This window comes from Coptis chinensis, chromosome 7, assembly GCF_015680905.1.
Source record: "Coptis chinensis isolate HL-2020 chromosome 7, ASM1568090v1, whole genome shotgun sequence".
Taxonomy (NCBI): Eukaryota; Viridiplantae; Streptophyta; class Magnoliopsida; order Ranunculales; family Ranunculaceae; genus Coptis; species Coptis chinensis.
In genome coordinates this window covers 71,507,043-71,523,971 of record NC_141462.1, presented here as the reverse complement: position 1 = coordinate 71,523,971, position 16,929 = coordinate 71,507,043, and the positions used below count along the sequence as shown (strand labels likewise).

Genomic DNA, 16,929 nt, shown 5'->3' with positions numbered 1-16,929 from the left:
TGGATCTAGAGTCCCTTCAGGTTATAGACTACAAGAACGTACGTGTTGTCGTTGAGGATATGTTAACTGGACGATGCTAGTGAACGAGGTTTAAGAACGCGATGGGCCGCACGTACACCATATGATTTTGATGTGTTAATATGTCTTTGATCACCTTGTTTGGTACCAAATGCTATCTATTAGAGTTTCCTAACTTCAATTATGTTGCTCACTAGTGCTGCTGAGAAGTGTTGCTCACTATTGCTGCCCAAAAGTGTTGCTCACTATTGATTCCCACTTTTGGTGCCCATAAGTGTTGCGCACTAGTGCTGCCCAGAAGTGTTGCTTACTAGTGTTTCCCACTTTTGGTGCCCATAAGTGTTGCTCACTAGTGCTGCCCACTTTTAGTGTGTTTCTCACTTTTGGTGCCTATGAGATGGTGCTATTTTTCTTTATGTTGTTATTCAATTGTCTTGTGTTCAGTCCATACGATACGCTATGATTTATATTAAATTTGATTGTGTTATAGAAGTGGCAGCGTTGTTGACGTTGTCTATCTTGTAGTTGTTTCTTTTGGCTTCAAGCTTGCAATATTGTAGCGTCTCCTCTGTAACTATGGTATCGTCTTGTGTGTAGTTATGTTTTCCATCACTAAAGCCTAAGGAACAAAAATAAATAGAAACAAAAAATTAAACGAATAAAAATAAAAATAAAAATTAGAACTTTAGACTGTAAAAGTCTGGGTATGCATTATTGTGGCCATTAATGAAGGTGGTATAGGATGCAAATATTTAGCCTTTTGGGTTATAAAGTCTCTTGATCCAACTAGTTGTTGTGTTAGACGTACTAATGAACTCTTGTTTTCCTACTTGTCTGAGATCGAGTAACAACCATTGATGGAACTTGAAAGTAGTAGATCTATTTTGGCTGATTGTTGAAATTTGAATGCTTGTTTAACTACTTCATTCTGCTTTCCGCCATGGTTGACTTCGGTATTCTTCTCTGATAACATCTTAAAGCACTTGTAGAAATTCTCTTGTGTTTTCGCCATTGTTGATAGTTGTACTAGCTTCCCTTTGTTTAGTTATTTCTGCAAGTTGTCATTAAGTTTCTTTGCTTTACTGAGCCTTTGGTGCAACACTTCCAAGGTCAGGTTTTCATCATCTGTTTCCATATTTTATATATTTGCATCTTACAAAATTGTGCCATTATGATGAGAATATATTGGCTAGTGAGACAGTGGAAGTTTAGATCTAGGCTTTCGTGGTATTTGAAGCTACAAAGGTGGAGCATTTTGGTATGGTGGAACTTGATTGACTGTTTTGTTTTTGCCTTGTTGCTTTACTTGAGATCTTGTAGCTATCACCACTAATAAAACTTGAAGAAAAAACGTGGAAGAGGGCTCGTTGGTAAGAACTACAGATGACGCCAATTATGTTTGGACAATAATTCACCTAAACACACTAATAAAGTCGTAAAGGGTGTTGATTGTAGTAGAGGAGAGACTGAACCATGTGACTGCCTACGTATCCAGAGTGTTTTCCAAAATCAAGTCTCCATGTGCGTAGTTCTTTGGTGAGATGAGAAGGGGTATTTATATGCGAATGATTCCTTATTGCCTAAGGAATATAATTTCCTTAATAGTTTGAACAATTCCCTTATTGTTTATAGAACAATATATTGCCATGTTTGTATATAGACTGAAACCTGCCATATCGAGCTGCCACATAAGTGAGCAGTATAAGCAGGACGCACAAGTAGGGCAGCTCAAGCTGCCACATAAGTGGGCAATGCAAATAGGCCACACAAGTAGGCAACACTAGCATGCAACCTTTAGTACCCAACAATGGTTGCTTGTGGGGGTACGAATTGAATATAGTGGTACATATAGGCACCTAGCCCGTGGGGTGAGGGATTGTTCCATGTATGCATTCTAGCGCCTAGAAAGCTAGCTATTCGAGATATGGGACTTCTATTATTGATCCGCCAAATCCCAATGCCGAGGCCTTTTCTGGACGTTTGACTGCACACTCTGTGGAAACTCCACAGTTAAGAATGTTCTGGCAGGGTTAGTGTTAGGATGGGTGACCTCCTAGGAAGTTGCTACCAGAGTCAAAATCCCACACTGCTAGATGTCAGCTGATAGGTGTGAATTTGTTGTTATGTATGCAAGGCATTACATAACACTAAACCTACACTTGTATCAATACCTTGCTCACAAATTTATATTGTCGTATAACTTGAGCAAGAATTCGTACCCATACCTAAGCATTTGAGCATGTTATCACAATAGAGCTTAAATATATATTCTTTTGGGAAACCTTGTGGTGAGAAGCACGATTTTTATAGAAGTTTTTACACTTGAATTCTTTGTACCTTAACTTACAAACTACGTAAACTCAACTTTTAAACACTTATATAAAGAGAATTAAGAGAGAGAAAGAATTGTGGAGAGTTAAATTCACTCATGTTAAAAGTAACTACCATTTCTGAGGACTTCATCACTGCATCTCTAACCCTTCTTGGGTTCATAGACAAACCCAAAGACGATTCTAGTTTCGATCCCTAACACAATGAACTCATTTAGAGAACACCTTGTTAGCATGGGGAATTGAAGGGATATTTCATCTCTGAAATATCCATTCAATGCCTAGTTTTACTCTACACCAACCGTCGTCCAAAATTCAAGGCATGTCACTACTAGGGAGTAGTGCACGCAACTAGTCCCAGTGTCACATGGGTCACGCGTGCTACTCTATCTTGCATTCCATGCTCCAAACATGGCCGTACGCTGTCATTTTGTGACAGGATGTAAATTAAAATTTGTTTCACCTAAGCAAATGACTTAGGTCCCATAAATGGAACATGTTCCTCACATGATCAAGCATCATTAACCCTCCACAAATGAGGGTTTAGCTCATGATCCTAGGAGATCAAAGTGCTAAAAACTAAAAGAGAAGAAGAAGAAGTTTTATTTCTTATGGAGAGGACTCCATTAACAACTTACAAACTATTCTAAATCTTAAAACATGATATAATACGTATGAAAACTAACTATGAATGAAATGGAAAAATGAGTGCAAAATATGAGTGCTCTCTCCTTTCCCTAAAGAATAAGTGAATGCTCTCTCCACTTCCAATTTTTAGTTCATTCTCTTGTGCAAATTGTATTTGACTCCACATGAAGCTAATAATGGAGAAGTCAAGCATGTGATGGGCCCATGGGTTTTGACCAGTGGTGGGTCCATATGGACTTTTACAACTTCACGCCTTTGTGTAGAGTTTGCCACACTGATTGTTTTGACAGTTTACTTGCCGAATTCGGAGTCCAAAATCAGAAGATATGATCGTCAGAAGTTCTACGACCATGTACCTTTTTGCACTGTTGTCCTAATTTGACCCGGAAATAATCGGTGTTGAGTCCATATGTTTTATTCTGGCCTTTTTGAGTTTCAAATGGACCAAGAGAGAATACTTCAGGTTCAAACACTATTCTGTACAACATTTTCATGCTAAAACACAGGTTTTGCTAGAATTTTGTCATTAACTGTAGAAACCTATGAAAACACGAAAATACAATTAATTTACATTTATTAACACATAATCAACCAATTTATAGTGTCTCTACGGAGTTTATAACACAGTTTTGAGCCGGCTGTTTATCATCAGCAGTGATTAAGTCGAGACGATAGCAACGCGTAGGTTTGGTGGATCTTTACAACAGAGACAACATGTACGTTTATATTATACTTCAAGGCTTTAAGCATTCATGTGGAACTACATTATAAATTTCTGAACAAGACATGGACTATGACAAGTCTTTTGCTCGTATTGTCGAATTCATTACCATGTAACTGTCATTGCAAGTCCATGATAGCAGCTCTAACAAACAACACAGAATACACACTAGTAAATAAGATTCCACTAGCTGATACAACTCTATCATGGACTATCACAGAATCATGTCGAATGGGTTCATCAGAAGCATTTTGCCATATTGATCTAGAGAAATATCAAAGTTGTTTCATCTTAGTGTAGTCTGTATCAGTGTATCCATTCATCTAAAGAGACCACCTACGGCAATGATCAACACAAACTTACAATATCCTAGACTGGCGACCAAATGCAGACTGTCCCTCGACTACAAAGGGCTATTGAGCTAACTTATGACCTGCAGCAAGGGGTACTGCAATACGAAACATACATCCAGAATTCCAGATAACGAATTAGTAACATAGATAAGAATTGCAATTGAAGTCTTCTCAGACAAATGAAATCAAACATAACTTTGGTAAATTCCTTGCTTATTGGGCAGGTTACAGTTGACACAAGATCATGTTATCAACAAGTCAAAAGTAAATACGACTACACTTCTTGAGAACTGCGGAAACCAAGATACTGAGATTCATGCTCTTTAGAAACCTTCTACAAGCAACATCACTTTGCTAGTGATGATGATCCTGCACATAACGAAGGCCACAGTACTTGCAGATGGCTGGTTGTTCCAAGTCGAGGCATATGAACTCAATTGGATGTCCAAGTGCTGGATTGTTGTCTATCATCACAAAAGTAGACACAAGTCAAAGAGAAGGCACTAAAACTAAACGCATGGGCCACAATAAGTATAGCTTCCATGCAGATTGCAGTGTTTATTAGTTTCACGATCGATGCCAAATGTTGCGAGTTGCAAGGAAAATTAATCATGAACTTACCTCCTTCACAAGCAACAATCCTGCCCTCAACCTTAATGGGTGGAACTTCATTGATCAACTCCATTGGGGATTTTTTGCTTGTATCCTGAAATATAAGGAGATAATCATTAGAACACAAAGGTTACCATTAACTACCAAGGGTTAGATTTCCTGTCAAACACATTTATAGCTCACAAGATTTCAAGACAGGAAAAGATCCAAGTATGTGGTAACATCAGCTATAGAGTTTCACTACCAAACCATGATCCTAGCAGTACAAGTACAACAGTACCAAGAAAGCAAGCACATCAGTCCCCTTCCAAGTGGAACCGAATTGGATGTAATAATAGCATAAAAGTTCTTAATACTTGCAGTAGCATTACTAAAAGACTCCACATAATTCCATCTAGCGTGTGTTTCATTTATGCAAAGGTGGGAGCTAGTTTAGGAAATCAGGAGGAGTTAGTGTATGAAGGAAAACCCCCATAAATAGGAGGATCCTAATGCTTTATATTTCAGATTTGACTAGCTCTAGGGAAGTAATCTATCACGACACCAGCAGTACATTACTTTTCTTGTAATTCTTTACTATTCTTACTAATACATTCTGCTTACGCAAAAATAAAAAAAGTTCATGCAATCCAGATTCAGTGGAAAGCAAGATAAAGTGAGAGAATATAAGGAAGAAAATGAACCAAAGGGCACAAATTTGAGAAGCTTTTAAACATATACATATTAATGAAAGTAACTTGTTTCAAATTAAGTAAACTTACTTGCCGTTTTCATAAACAGTGCACTAGGTGATAAACGGTAAAGTAGAAAGGTGCTCCTAATTAGATGAACCAAACACATTCATAATGTTCTAGAGATGCAGCAGACCCTCTACTGCCCATACTAATTTTCTAAGAGTCCGATCAGAAATTATTTAAGAACTGGTCTTTATAAGTAAACAATTGCCCATGGGTTCCTACAAAGGCAGTATAAGATTTGAATGTATACAACAACAACAACCAGGGCCCAATTTTTCCATATCGGCCGATATTTTGGACCCCCCAAAAACCGAAATATATCAGTCTATATCGATATTTCAGAGATTCCAACTTTTTTTGTTAAACAGTTAAAATTTCCATATATATCGGAAATATCGCCAATATATAACGACATGTCTGAATTATCGGTCAACAGTCAATAAAATCGGTCAAACAGTCAACAAGTCAATCGATATATATCGGATATATTGCCGATATATATCAATATATCGGAAAAAACGATATATATCAGTCCAAAAATGAATCAATATATCTCACCGAAATATCATAATATTTCCATATCGTGTACCCCATATTCCAATATATATAGGACGATATTTTCGGCCCTGACAGTAACAACGAAAAAGAAAAGAAAGAAAGAAACTTAAATACTCCAAAAAGCCACATCAAAATTGGATGTTTAAGCTTACGAGATATACAATAATTATTTTTATTCGATCCAAGCCATCAATGTGGTTTCCCTAAATCACACTCCTCCTTAATAATTCGTTTCCATTCAAACAAAGAAATGCTTCACTAAACCTTTTTGTTAGTAATTCAGGAGCAAATTTGCAAGTTTCTACCTTCATATAAACAAATTTCATTACTTCCACCTATATTCATATGTTTCTGATGACCTATATGTACTGACTACTGAAGTATTGATTATTTCTTGTCCTGATGTTCCAGCCAACTTTTATAACAAGGGGAAAATGGAGTACAAAAGATAGATTAAAATCCTATCACAGAAATGTATTTATTTGGCAAAGAAAAAGTTCCCCCTAATGTACACAGCCTATGAATAAAAAGCTAATGCACCAAATCAGGAAAACAACTAGGTCACCCCTTTCTAAAGGAATGAAAGAGTTGTAAGAATAGTTCCTGCGTCGGGGAATTCCCACCCAAAACTGTATCAGCACCAAAGACGGTATCAACACCTTTTCCTAACCCTCTTCACTTGTCAAAATCGTTGTCACCTTTCTTACTTTCTTTCGTAAAAAAAGTTATAGTTATCGTTTAAAGCCTATATTCATAGAAGAAGAAAAAGTTGCGGTGACGGTGACAAAGATGAAGTGAGACAGGTGGCCGGGTGGGTGCATGGTGATGGTGATGGTGATGGCGGTGGCAGTGGCGGTGGAAAAGGAAAAGCACCCCAGTATTTCATATTTTTGTTGTGTCGTCCTGCTACCAACCACGACTCAGAGTGATATCACTGTACAATATAGTTATCTTCGAAATAATGGAAGAGTGAGCTCCGTGATGTCACAACATCAGAACATGACTTAGGTTCCTCGGTCCAGATGAGTGCTCTACCGTATCATGCACTGCCACTGTTTTGTCATGACTCCCAATTCATCCCTTGTTAGGTTCTTTTCCTGTTGTTCTTCTGTGGTTTATGTTTACACTGTCCTATCTAAGGTCCAGGCCAGTGTTCTGTGGTGTTGTTGCATTTCCACCTTTTTCTCATGACGCTTGCTAGTTCATACTTTCTTAGGTTCTTTTGTTTTTCTCAACAAAAGTTATATTCCATTCCATTAAGTAAATGTTGCTACACTTTTACAAGTTAATTAGTACTTACCTAGATACTAAGACTAGTTGCATTGATTCCACAACTCAAGATGTTGGTCTCAATTCAGCCAATTATTAACCAAAATAATTAGATTATGATATCCTCCCACCTTCATATAAAATCTTGAGACCAAAATTCCTAAACAATGAGGCTCCCCGAGACCAATCATACACCACTTCCTTAACTTCCTCCATAATCTTATGCGTAGCCTTCTCCTTGATTTCAAAAATCCTCCAGTTACGTTCATTTCAAAGTTCCCACACTACCACCTATGGTAAGAGATCTGCTACCCACTTGGCTCCACGAGAGACATGCTCTATTAATATGTCCCTGCCTAGGGCCTCGCTAATATTTTCCGACAATGTACACGGTATCCTGAATGTCAAGTAAAATGATTCCCAAACACGCTTGGCCACCGAACAACGATCTAGAAGATGATCCACATCCTCCTCATTCGCCCGACAAAGCGCACATTCCTTGATGAGCTCCATCCTTTTGCATTAAGTTTATCAAACTGGATACTCCTAAGACAAGCCATCCGAGTAAAGAACGCCATTTAAATGGAATTGAGCACCCAAATCCTTTTTTATAGAAAATTCACAATGACTTCATTGGCCTCTAACTTCTGGTGTTTTAGTCTTTGCTAGTACCCCATAAAATGACTTCACCAAATAAGTGGTGTCCTTGTTCCATTTCCACACTCTACTGTCTTCCTCCCCATGCACCACCCCATCTTTGTAAATACATACAAAAAAAATTCAGCATACACATTGACCTCCCAACCATTCAAATTTCTCTCAACACCAAATCCCAAGCAACTCCATTTTACCCTCCACTCATAATATCCACCATTCTTCATTCTTGTTGGTTGCTAGCTCATATATAGTAGGGAATTGATCCCTAAGTGGTCTATCCCCTATCCATACATCATGCCAGGAGAAAATAGAAGCTCTCTCAGTTAAAATCTTAGACCTCTCTTAAATTGATCCCATCCACTAGTTATGCTTCTCCATAAAGTAATAACATAAGGACACCGGAATTTTTGGTTTTCACATACTATCTACAATTACCTTCCTCCAAAGATGTTTTTTCTCTTCACCATACCTCCACAACCATTTTGACAAAAGTGTGTCATTCATGGCTTCTAAATATTTGCATTCCAAACCCACTTCCTTCTTGGTAAGACAAAATCTCTCCCATCTCACCTAATGTCTTTTCCTTTTCACCTCACTACTACCCTCACACAGACCTTCTAAATACCTTCTCAAGTTAGTCAATACATATTTGGCATATAGGAAAAAGAGAGAAGAAATAGTGAGGAATTTGGCTTATCTTTAAAGTTAGCAAGGTTATTCTCCCTTTTTTTGATAAAAGTTTGCGTTCCATCTTGTTAACTTACTAGAAACCCTCTCCAGTAATTTGGTTCATATAGCCATTGACTTACTTTTAGCCCCCAATGGTAATCTTAATCGTATACAAGTGGACAAAAAATAATCTACCTCACAACCCAAGACATGAGCAATTTCTTCCAAGTTCTCCACATCTCCTACCTCATACACCTAAAAGCCATCTCAAACCAAAGTAACAAAGTCTTAAGCGCATTCACCTTTTCCACCGATGCCTCCAAAAAGAACATGGTGTCATCCGCAAATTGTAAGTGTAAAATTGCCAAAGCATCTTCTCTTAGTGCAACCTTGAATCCTTCAAAAAACCATTCCTCAACCAAAATAGTAGTCATCTTGCTAAGAACCCCGGCCACCATAATAAAGAGAAATGGAGAAAGAGGATTTCCTTGCTGAACTCCCCTTGTGCTTTTAAAAAAACCTATCAGAATTGAGAAGCAAGCATTTGAGATGCACAAGTGAATCCATCTTCTCCAATTACTTCCAAAACCCATTATTTCCGTCACATAATCAAATAATCTCCACAAGACACGATCATAAGCTTTCATAGTGTCCACTTTTACTACCACACCCCGACTCTCTTCTTAGAGCTTAGAGTCAATAAACTCATTGGCTATGAGAACAATTTAAATTTTGCCTCCCTTTAGGTTCTTTTGTTCTTCTGTGGCTTAATTTTACACCCGTCTTATCTCAGGCTTGCTCTAGACCTTTTCACCAATATTAAACTGAATCCAAAACAAACTATTTTCTTGTCCTCCAAAATGCTTTATGGTTTAGCAAATCTGAAATGAGAACGAGGTAGAAGAAGATGATTAATTAAGCTTAATGAGGCTCTTAGGCATCAACAAAGATTCTAGAATATTTAGATCTAGAACCAGCTCAAAGAACAACTCACAGGCGTAGCCGTCAAGAAATTGTGTCTTCCAAGAAAGATGGAAGGTTCGTATCAGCTTTAACCCGCTAATGGCCACACAAGATGTTACAAACAGCCACAAGGATGAGGTTGGTAGTCTTCACTGCTTCTTTCTAATGCGAAGGCAGCAAGGCGCATGCTTCCATGCCATGACACCAGCATGACGTGATCAGCCCATGACACCACACCAAATGAAGACATTCCATTAAGTCCTTTTTTAATTTTTAAGATGTATTTCTAATTTTCTTTTCAGTTTCTAATTGCTATAGGATTTTATTAATAAGCCAACATTACTGTAGAAGTGATTATTTTCTAATAATTCAAGTGATTATTAGGTTGAAATGTGAGGGTGTTCCCATTGTTCCTCCTTTATAAGTTAGGGTATACCCCACCCCCCTTTGTGCTTCCAAAAGTAAGTTTTTCAACAAAAGTGGTATCACAACGTCTACACAACTTGGAGTTGAAATATTTTTGAGATCAAGATGCTTGAAATGAGATTACAGAGGAAACACTGGATCAATTGCAGCAAGAAATCGTTAACTTGCCAACGAAGGTGGATCACGTCGAGTGATTTGAAAATAATAGTCATTCTTTCATAACTTGCCAATTTTGCATGTGTGCACGACTCCCCCAAACCGTCCCAGTCCACACCGTCCATGGTGTGTTGGCCATGGCCCACCCACCCCTAGTTATGTTATGCCAACAAGACATTACGAGTCGATCACCCCATTCCCACTGCTGACCCAGTGGTCTGCAACAACACAGAAGCTAGTGTCGTACGGCCATCATTTTCTTAGTTGTGTCGCTACTTAGACCATTACTTCTATATTTGTGTCGAAACCTACTGACCAGTCACATATCCGACACCCCAATACTCTCTAAGACCATCCCCACATCCTATCCTACCACCCCCTCTTCCTATTAGTTGCAACATGTTGTTATGTTGTAGCTATTTTGCCGCCACCACACAACTTCCACCTTTATCGCCTCCACATGAATACACCCATGCAATGTCCCATTACCTTTCACACCACCTATTCCTTGATTTCCTTATACTCATGAATCGGACTTTTTGAACCATAATTGATAATCCGAAAATTTATGAACATCCGAAGCCTAACGATCAGCGGTCTATTGATTCTGCTCCTATTCTGGACTTCTTGTTAATGATTTTGAAAGAAGAGAGTGTGAAGCTATTATACATTCCGATCAACAGAAGCTGGTTATAGACATGCCTACAATGTTTAATCCTGTACCTACATGTACCACTTTACCACCTCAGGGTAATATTTTTAAGCACATTCAACGCCTACAGTTATTAAGGACGATGCGGTTCCTCCTAAGGTAACAACTAAAAAGGTCCCAAGTAATCCTGGAAGTGGCAATTCAGGTTCAAGTAAAAGAAAAAAACAATGTTTGTGATGGGACGACACAGCAACAGAGGGAAAAATATTAAGCCTCTTCCAGTTCCACCACCCACAGATCCTACTCATACTCCAGATCAAATAGGATATCCACCTCGGTATCCTAGACATGGACCACCTGCTTTTCCAAAACCTCCTGGTGGTTTTCCTGGTTGTGATCCTGTTAATTTTATGTCATATTCCTGGTAATATTTCTGTGTCTCAACCACAGCACACAGGTAATTAGTATGCAAAGGGTTATTTGTTCTGTCTACTGGACCAAAAAAATACTGGTGATTTGAAGATGAGAATTCCTGAATATTTGCTAACCAGGGTAATGGTGAATATCCTAATACTTCATGGTCAGATATGAAAGCTGCTATCCGGGAATAATTTGTTCCAAAAGACTTTGAATAGGAATTTCCTCATAAATTGCAGGATCTTTGTCAGAATCTTTCTACAGTCCAGGAATATACCTAAGAGTTCAACACTCTGTCATAGACTATATATAGTTGATTCCCCTGGGATCCTGCGTGAGGTCAGAACTGCAAGCTGCAGATTTCTTTGTATGTTCTCATTTGGCCTAGCAGCTAACATATCGTGGGTCTTTAGCTTTTCCTTTTATTCTCCACTGTGTTAATATTTCTGCTAATTTTTGTTAAGGATATAGATGTGGGTATTGGTAAAAGTACACCTAAAGGCCGGTAATTCACTTTAATTGACACATTTTCTAAAAAAATCTTTCTCCACGTGCGTGCTTCTAAGTTTTAATTACAGGGAGAGATTGATGATATATATATATATATATATATATATATATATATATATATATATATATATATATAGTCCGTCTCTAAAAAGTAACTACTTATGTTAACTTAAAATAAATATGTAAATAAAACTTCATCTAGAAAATGAATTAAACCCTAATATTTTGTGGATATGATATACTCACCATAAAGATCATCTCCACAAAATTTCAGCTCATTTGGAAACCTCTAACATTGGCAAAACATGACTCAACATTTCTAGACTGTTAGATTTCTTTTTAAAGATGACAACAACTTTTATCTGTATTAGAGGTTTCTAAATGAGCTGAAATTTTGTGGAGATGATTTTCATGGTGAGTGCTTCATAACCACAAAAAAATAGGTTTGAATTCATTTTCTAGGTGAAGTTTAACTTACATACTTATTTTAAGTTACCTTAAGTAGTTACTTTTTAGAAAATAACTATATATATATATATATATATATATATATATATATATATCAAGCCCGTTATATGAACTCCACCTTATATAAACTCCATCACCAAAAGTGGATTTATAAGATCAATTGAGGGCTGATTTTTTGTAAAGATAATCTTCTCATAATAGAGAATCTCTCTACAAAAAATCAGCCCAAACAAAAATGTTTAACCTTGTCAAAAATTGTTTTGAAATTTGAAAAATCTAGACCGTTGGATAATTTTAGAACATTGTAAGAAAAATTAGATACGTCTAGACATCTTCAAATGTGTTGATTTTTTCTAAGGATGATCTATATTGTTGGGAGAACATTGCCACCAAAAATTAGTTTCTAATTCATTGTTTTTCTTGGTGGAGTTTTTTTGGAGTTCGTATAGGTGGAGTTCATATACGGGCAAGTATATATATATATATATATTGCACACAAGTAAGGTAAGGAGCTCAATATAGAAGCAGATGCTTGCGATGAATAGAAATAAAACTGTTGTGCGGTCCTCTACAGACCTTAAACAACAAAAGACCATGTGCGGCATGTAGACATTTAAGAAGAAAGTTTATGTCCATTTTCCAATTTTATAAAACAAGTGAACTTCATATTACACTTCTCTGTCACTCATAGATACATCTCATTGTGGATTCCTATGCATATTATCACAATAAACTCACAGATATATCTCGTTGTGGATTAACGATCATGAAATTTACAATAAAATTTGTTCTAGTAAAGTTAAAGAACCAAGGAAAACACATCATTGCCCCTTTCTGTCGCTTTTCATAGTACTATATTACAGTACTAGAATCATGTAGCTGTTACAGATGGAGGACAAGAGTGTCGTGCCTGACACGATGCAGAAATGCCATAGCAAAATGACACAAAAAACAATCCCAATTCCCCGCGACCTAAAATTAAACCACCATTTTGAGTGTATGTGATTCATGATCAGACAGTGATTCAGTTTAAAAAACAATCGGCCCCCCTAACCTTCTTGGGTAAATCTTAAGCAGGACCTCAAAACCAATTCTCATTTCATTAGTATTTCAACCAAATTAAAACATAGGATCATCTTAAACATATAAAGGAGCTAACAGAATTTAAAATGCTATTCCAGTAATCATTGTAAAATAAAGAAATAATTCTACCTGCATCCATTTAGCAGTGTGTTCACTGATTTGATTACCACCACCACTGCCAGCAACAAGACTCATATTCCTGACATTCCAAGATGAAGAAAGGGGTGTTTTCAGGGCTTTCCATAAATTGGAAGACCAAACTACTCCACTTCTGCTTGCCATTGTATCCTAATCCCACAACAACAAACAAACAGACACAGACTCTAAATTTTTAAATATAAAATTCCACAATCCAGTCCAATAACGGCCCGGCCCGGCCCAAACGATGGTAATATGTAATGGGCTGAAATATGTTTCGATGTTTTCTGAGCCCGGCCGTTCGAAGATAGTTCATATAGTTTTTCACGTGTTTGACAATGGCAATTGTGTATTGTGTTTGTGTTTAAACATGTGTTATCAGGTTATGTGTACCTTGTTCTAGATGCCTTTAACTACTTCTAGAATGGTGCTCACGTTTTCATGACGAAATGATGAGGCAATTTCGTGCACTACATAAGAAGAAAGAAAAAATAATACACATAATGAGGCCTGTTATTTAGTCCTTTGCAGTGAGCAGACTTTCTATTGTTTAGACTTTCTTCATTTTCTCAGTAAGACGTGACTTTTAATTTGTTGGGTCAAGTTTGCATTGTCCTGTTATGTGGCTGGGTTGTGCATTATACCCTTTTCATTAATACTAGAAGTACGGATTAAACTAGTTACTTGATCGATGTCAAAAGTTTTGAATTGAACTTCCCAACACAAGAAATTCACCTCCAAAGGGAACTTACATAAAAGTCTGCTGTATACGTACTCGATCTCAAGTTTGAAAATTTTGCTCTTGAAGTCTTGAGCTGAGCTGCTGAGTAGTTCTGAAGTTCTAAGCCTTAAAACAATGGATTCAACAAAGTTAGAAACAAAATCAGTCTCCTTGCAAAACCTAAACCAGAATAGGATCCTCCTTTCTTTTAAGGCCATGCACTTTTTTAAGATCATTTACATCATAGAGCTTATTTTATCGGTGGGAAAGGATTCAAGGAACACTTGAAAAGTAAGGTGCATCTATCATCATCAGGCTGGATAAATGTATCTACCATTTACTGTCTCTTTTGTGGGAAAGCAATGGTTTCTAGCTAATGATACAAATTTTCAATGTCGTCATTAGGCTGGAAATTATAACACAAAAACCGATGTATCAGTCATTGAAAATTACTTGATAGAATCGTAGAAATTGAAATTTTCCAATTGACAAGCTAATTTTTGGACGTGATATCCCTGATTTTAAGTACATTTCCTAATTATGCCACGAATTATATGACTAGTGCATGGTTGGATGACACTTGGAAGTTGGAACTAAAACCATGTTAGAGGGCGTGGACCGAAAAGAGGAATAGCCCCACGTTGAACAGAAAATGAGTTCATCATAGATTGTATAGATTGATAAAGTGGGAAATATCACTAACTAGTACCGAGGCTTTTTCAGATAAAACCCCACAGCCATAGCCAAGATGTGGCCCAAGCCCAATGAAGCGTGCCCGTTACACCAAAGATTGGTGCGGCCAGACACACCTCGTGCTCAACGATGTTTGTTAACCTTGAATCAATGTTCTAAAAAACGCAAGGCGGTAGTCGGGCGGTGGGAGAGCCCCCTTCTAGGTAGTACCTAGACGGGCTAGATGCTAGGCTGTTTTTTTTTCCTAATATATATAGTAATACACACATATACTACAAGAAATGAAGAAAATCATTTATCATAACTCAAAAAATAAACACAAACAAATATACTTATTACAAAAATGCATAATAGTTAAGGAATATTGACTTTATATAAAAACATACTCTTTGTTATAGTGACATATAATTTACATTAGACTTATGTCTTTTAAACTCATTCAACTCTTAAGCCTACACGGCCTTTATTTTTCGACATTAAATCATTCAAAAAAAAAAAAAAAATTTTGACTGGACCGCCTAAACCCGCCTAGCCTGCCTAATCGGTCCGCCTAGACCTGCCTAGTCGGTCCACCAATTTTTTAAACGACTAAGACCTAGGCGAGTTGGTTAGGCACCGCCTAGCGCCTAGACCTAGGCGCCCACCTATACCGTTTTGTAAAACAGTGCCTTCGAATAAAACAAATTCATTTACTGAAATTTAGCACTGTGTAAATTTTAGGGTTTCGTGGGCCTAACTGCACCTAACACACTTTTGCGCATCAGCATTCGTAGTCTAAACTCTAAAGATTCTAGAATTTCAACATGAAAGTTTGAAACTTCATAACTGATAACTGATCTCTACTTGACTTGTGGCACGGTTTTGTGTAATTAATAACTTGCAACCTGTTGTACGTAACAATTAAATTCATAGAATAATAAAGCACTTAGCAGTTAGCCTGCTTCATCTAGAATTCGAAATTGACTTCTATAAGAGGAAATGACATCTCTCTTTCCTTTAAGTTTAAGTGGAAGTGATATCTCAATTCAACATAAAATCAAACAAATTACAACAACTGTCTATCTGCTTCCTAATGTTCGTGTAGAAAGTGGTCTCGGTGTCGTCTGATCGCCTCTCAAGTCTGAAGTCAAAAACAATTAAAAGAATTTAGTCAAGGTATTTGATCATGTTTATAATTTACAAAATTATTAAACTTAACCCAATTAAACCTTTTTCGTATTAAAAAAAATACTTCGAAGTTTGCATTTTTTTTTTAAAAATAAAAATAAAAAGAGACAAAACTATCTATTAGATAAGTCTTGAACAATGGTGATGTGTTCTCTCCAGTCTCCAGTCGACATCCGTCTGCACTTAAACCTTGTCACCTTGACAATGAATTCTATAAGTGTAACCTACTATAATCGGGACACAGTACGTGGATGCTCTTCACATAGACAAATTTCTAAAACTAAATATAAAGTGTGAAAACACCATATGACCAAAAGGCTAAAACAACATTAGAAAGAAAAAAAAAAAAAAAAAAAAAAAAAACAAAAAAACAAAACAAACAAACAAACAACAATGACACAACTGCATTCGTATTAGAGCCGCGTTCGGCTGTTTGAGTGAGACACTCTTGAAGAATTTGTGTACGCCTTGATACTGGACCTGTTTCATTTCCGTCCATCTACTTCACTCCGCTTAAAAAACTTAACTCAGCTACTTCACTCGTTTTCACACTTAATTGGGACTCGCTGGCTCAACATCTAAGCTGTTGCGGACACTCAACGTGACCCCTGAGTAACTGAAGAGTTAAAACCAATCTTTGACACTGCACACCTTAAGCAAAAGTTCCTCCTCAATACGTCAGTATATGACACGTGGATAGTGATGAGAGTTCAGACTTCAAAAGTCCACTATGATTCTAGGCTTCTACCATTGAAAATCATCCACTATAACTTCTCAGTTCTCACGTGTGATAAATGGCTAAACCTCATTGAGCAAGATCTCAAGCCTGCCCTACCAGATAGGGCCCACTAGTCTAGTATGTGGCATATTGATGTATGCTAAGCAGCAAAGTTTGATAGTCTAGTATGCGTACATATAAGGTCCTTACCGTGCAAGATGTTGCTAGCGTGCTTTTCATTTGCA

The 16,929-nt window shown here is 37.2% G+C and overlaps 1 protein-coding gene across 1 annotated transcript; it reads right to left on the bottom strand.

The window, feature by feature from the left end:
• Nucleotides 1–4,191: 4,191 nt before the first annotated feature.
• On the bottom strand, nt 4,192–13,694 carry LOC147488701 (NADH-ubiquinone oxidoreductase-like protein). The gene is made up of 3 exons (XM_086572421.1): nt 13,377–13,694; nt 4,692–4,776; nt 4,192–4,534 (listed from the first exon to the last, which is right to left on the bottom strand). The coding sequence occupies exons 1-3, from the start codon at nt 13,527–13,529 to the stop codon at nt 4,425–4,427; spliced, it is 348 nt and encodes a 115-aa protein (XP_086428547.1). The 5' UTR covers nt 13,530–13,694; the 3' UTR covers nt 4,192–4,424.
• Between the last annotated feature and the right edge of the window lie 3,235 nt (nt 13,695–16,929).

Bases quoted from the DNA above. Each gene is read 5' to 3' on its own strand.
- LOC147488701 (XM_086572421.1), bottom strand. From the start codon at position 13,529: ATGGCAAGCAGAAGTGGAGTAGTTTGGTCTTCCAATTTATGGAAAGCC. The intron at 4,777-13,376 runs GTAGAATTATTT...CTTATATTTCAG, and splicing joins ACACTGCTAAATGGATGCAG to GATACAAGCAAAAAATCCCC. The intron at 4,535-4,691 runs GTAAGTTCATGA...TTGTGATGATAG, and splicing joins GATTGTTGCTTGTGAAGGAG to ACAACAATCCAGCACTTGGA.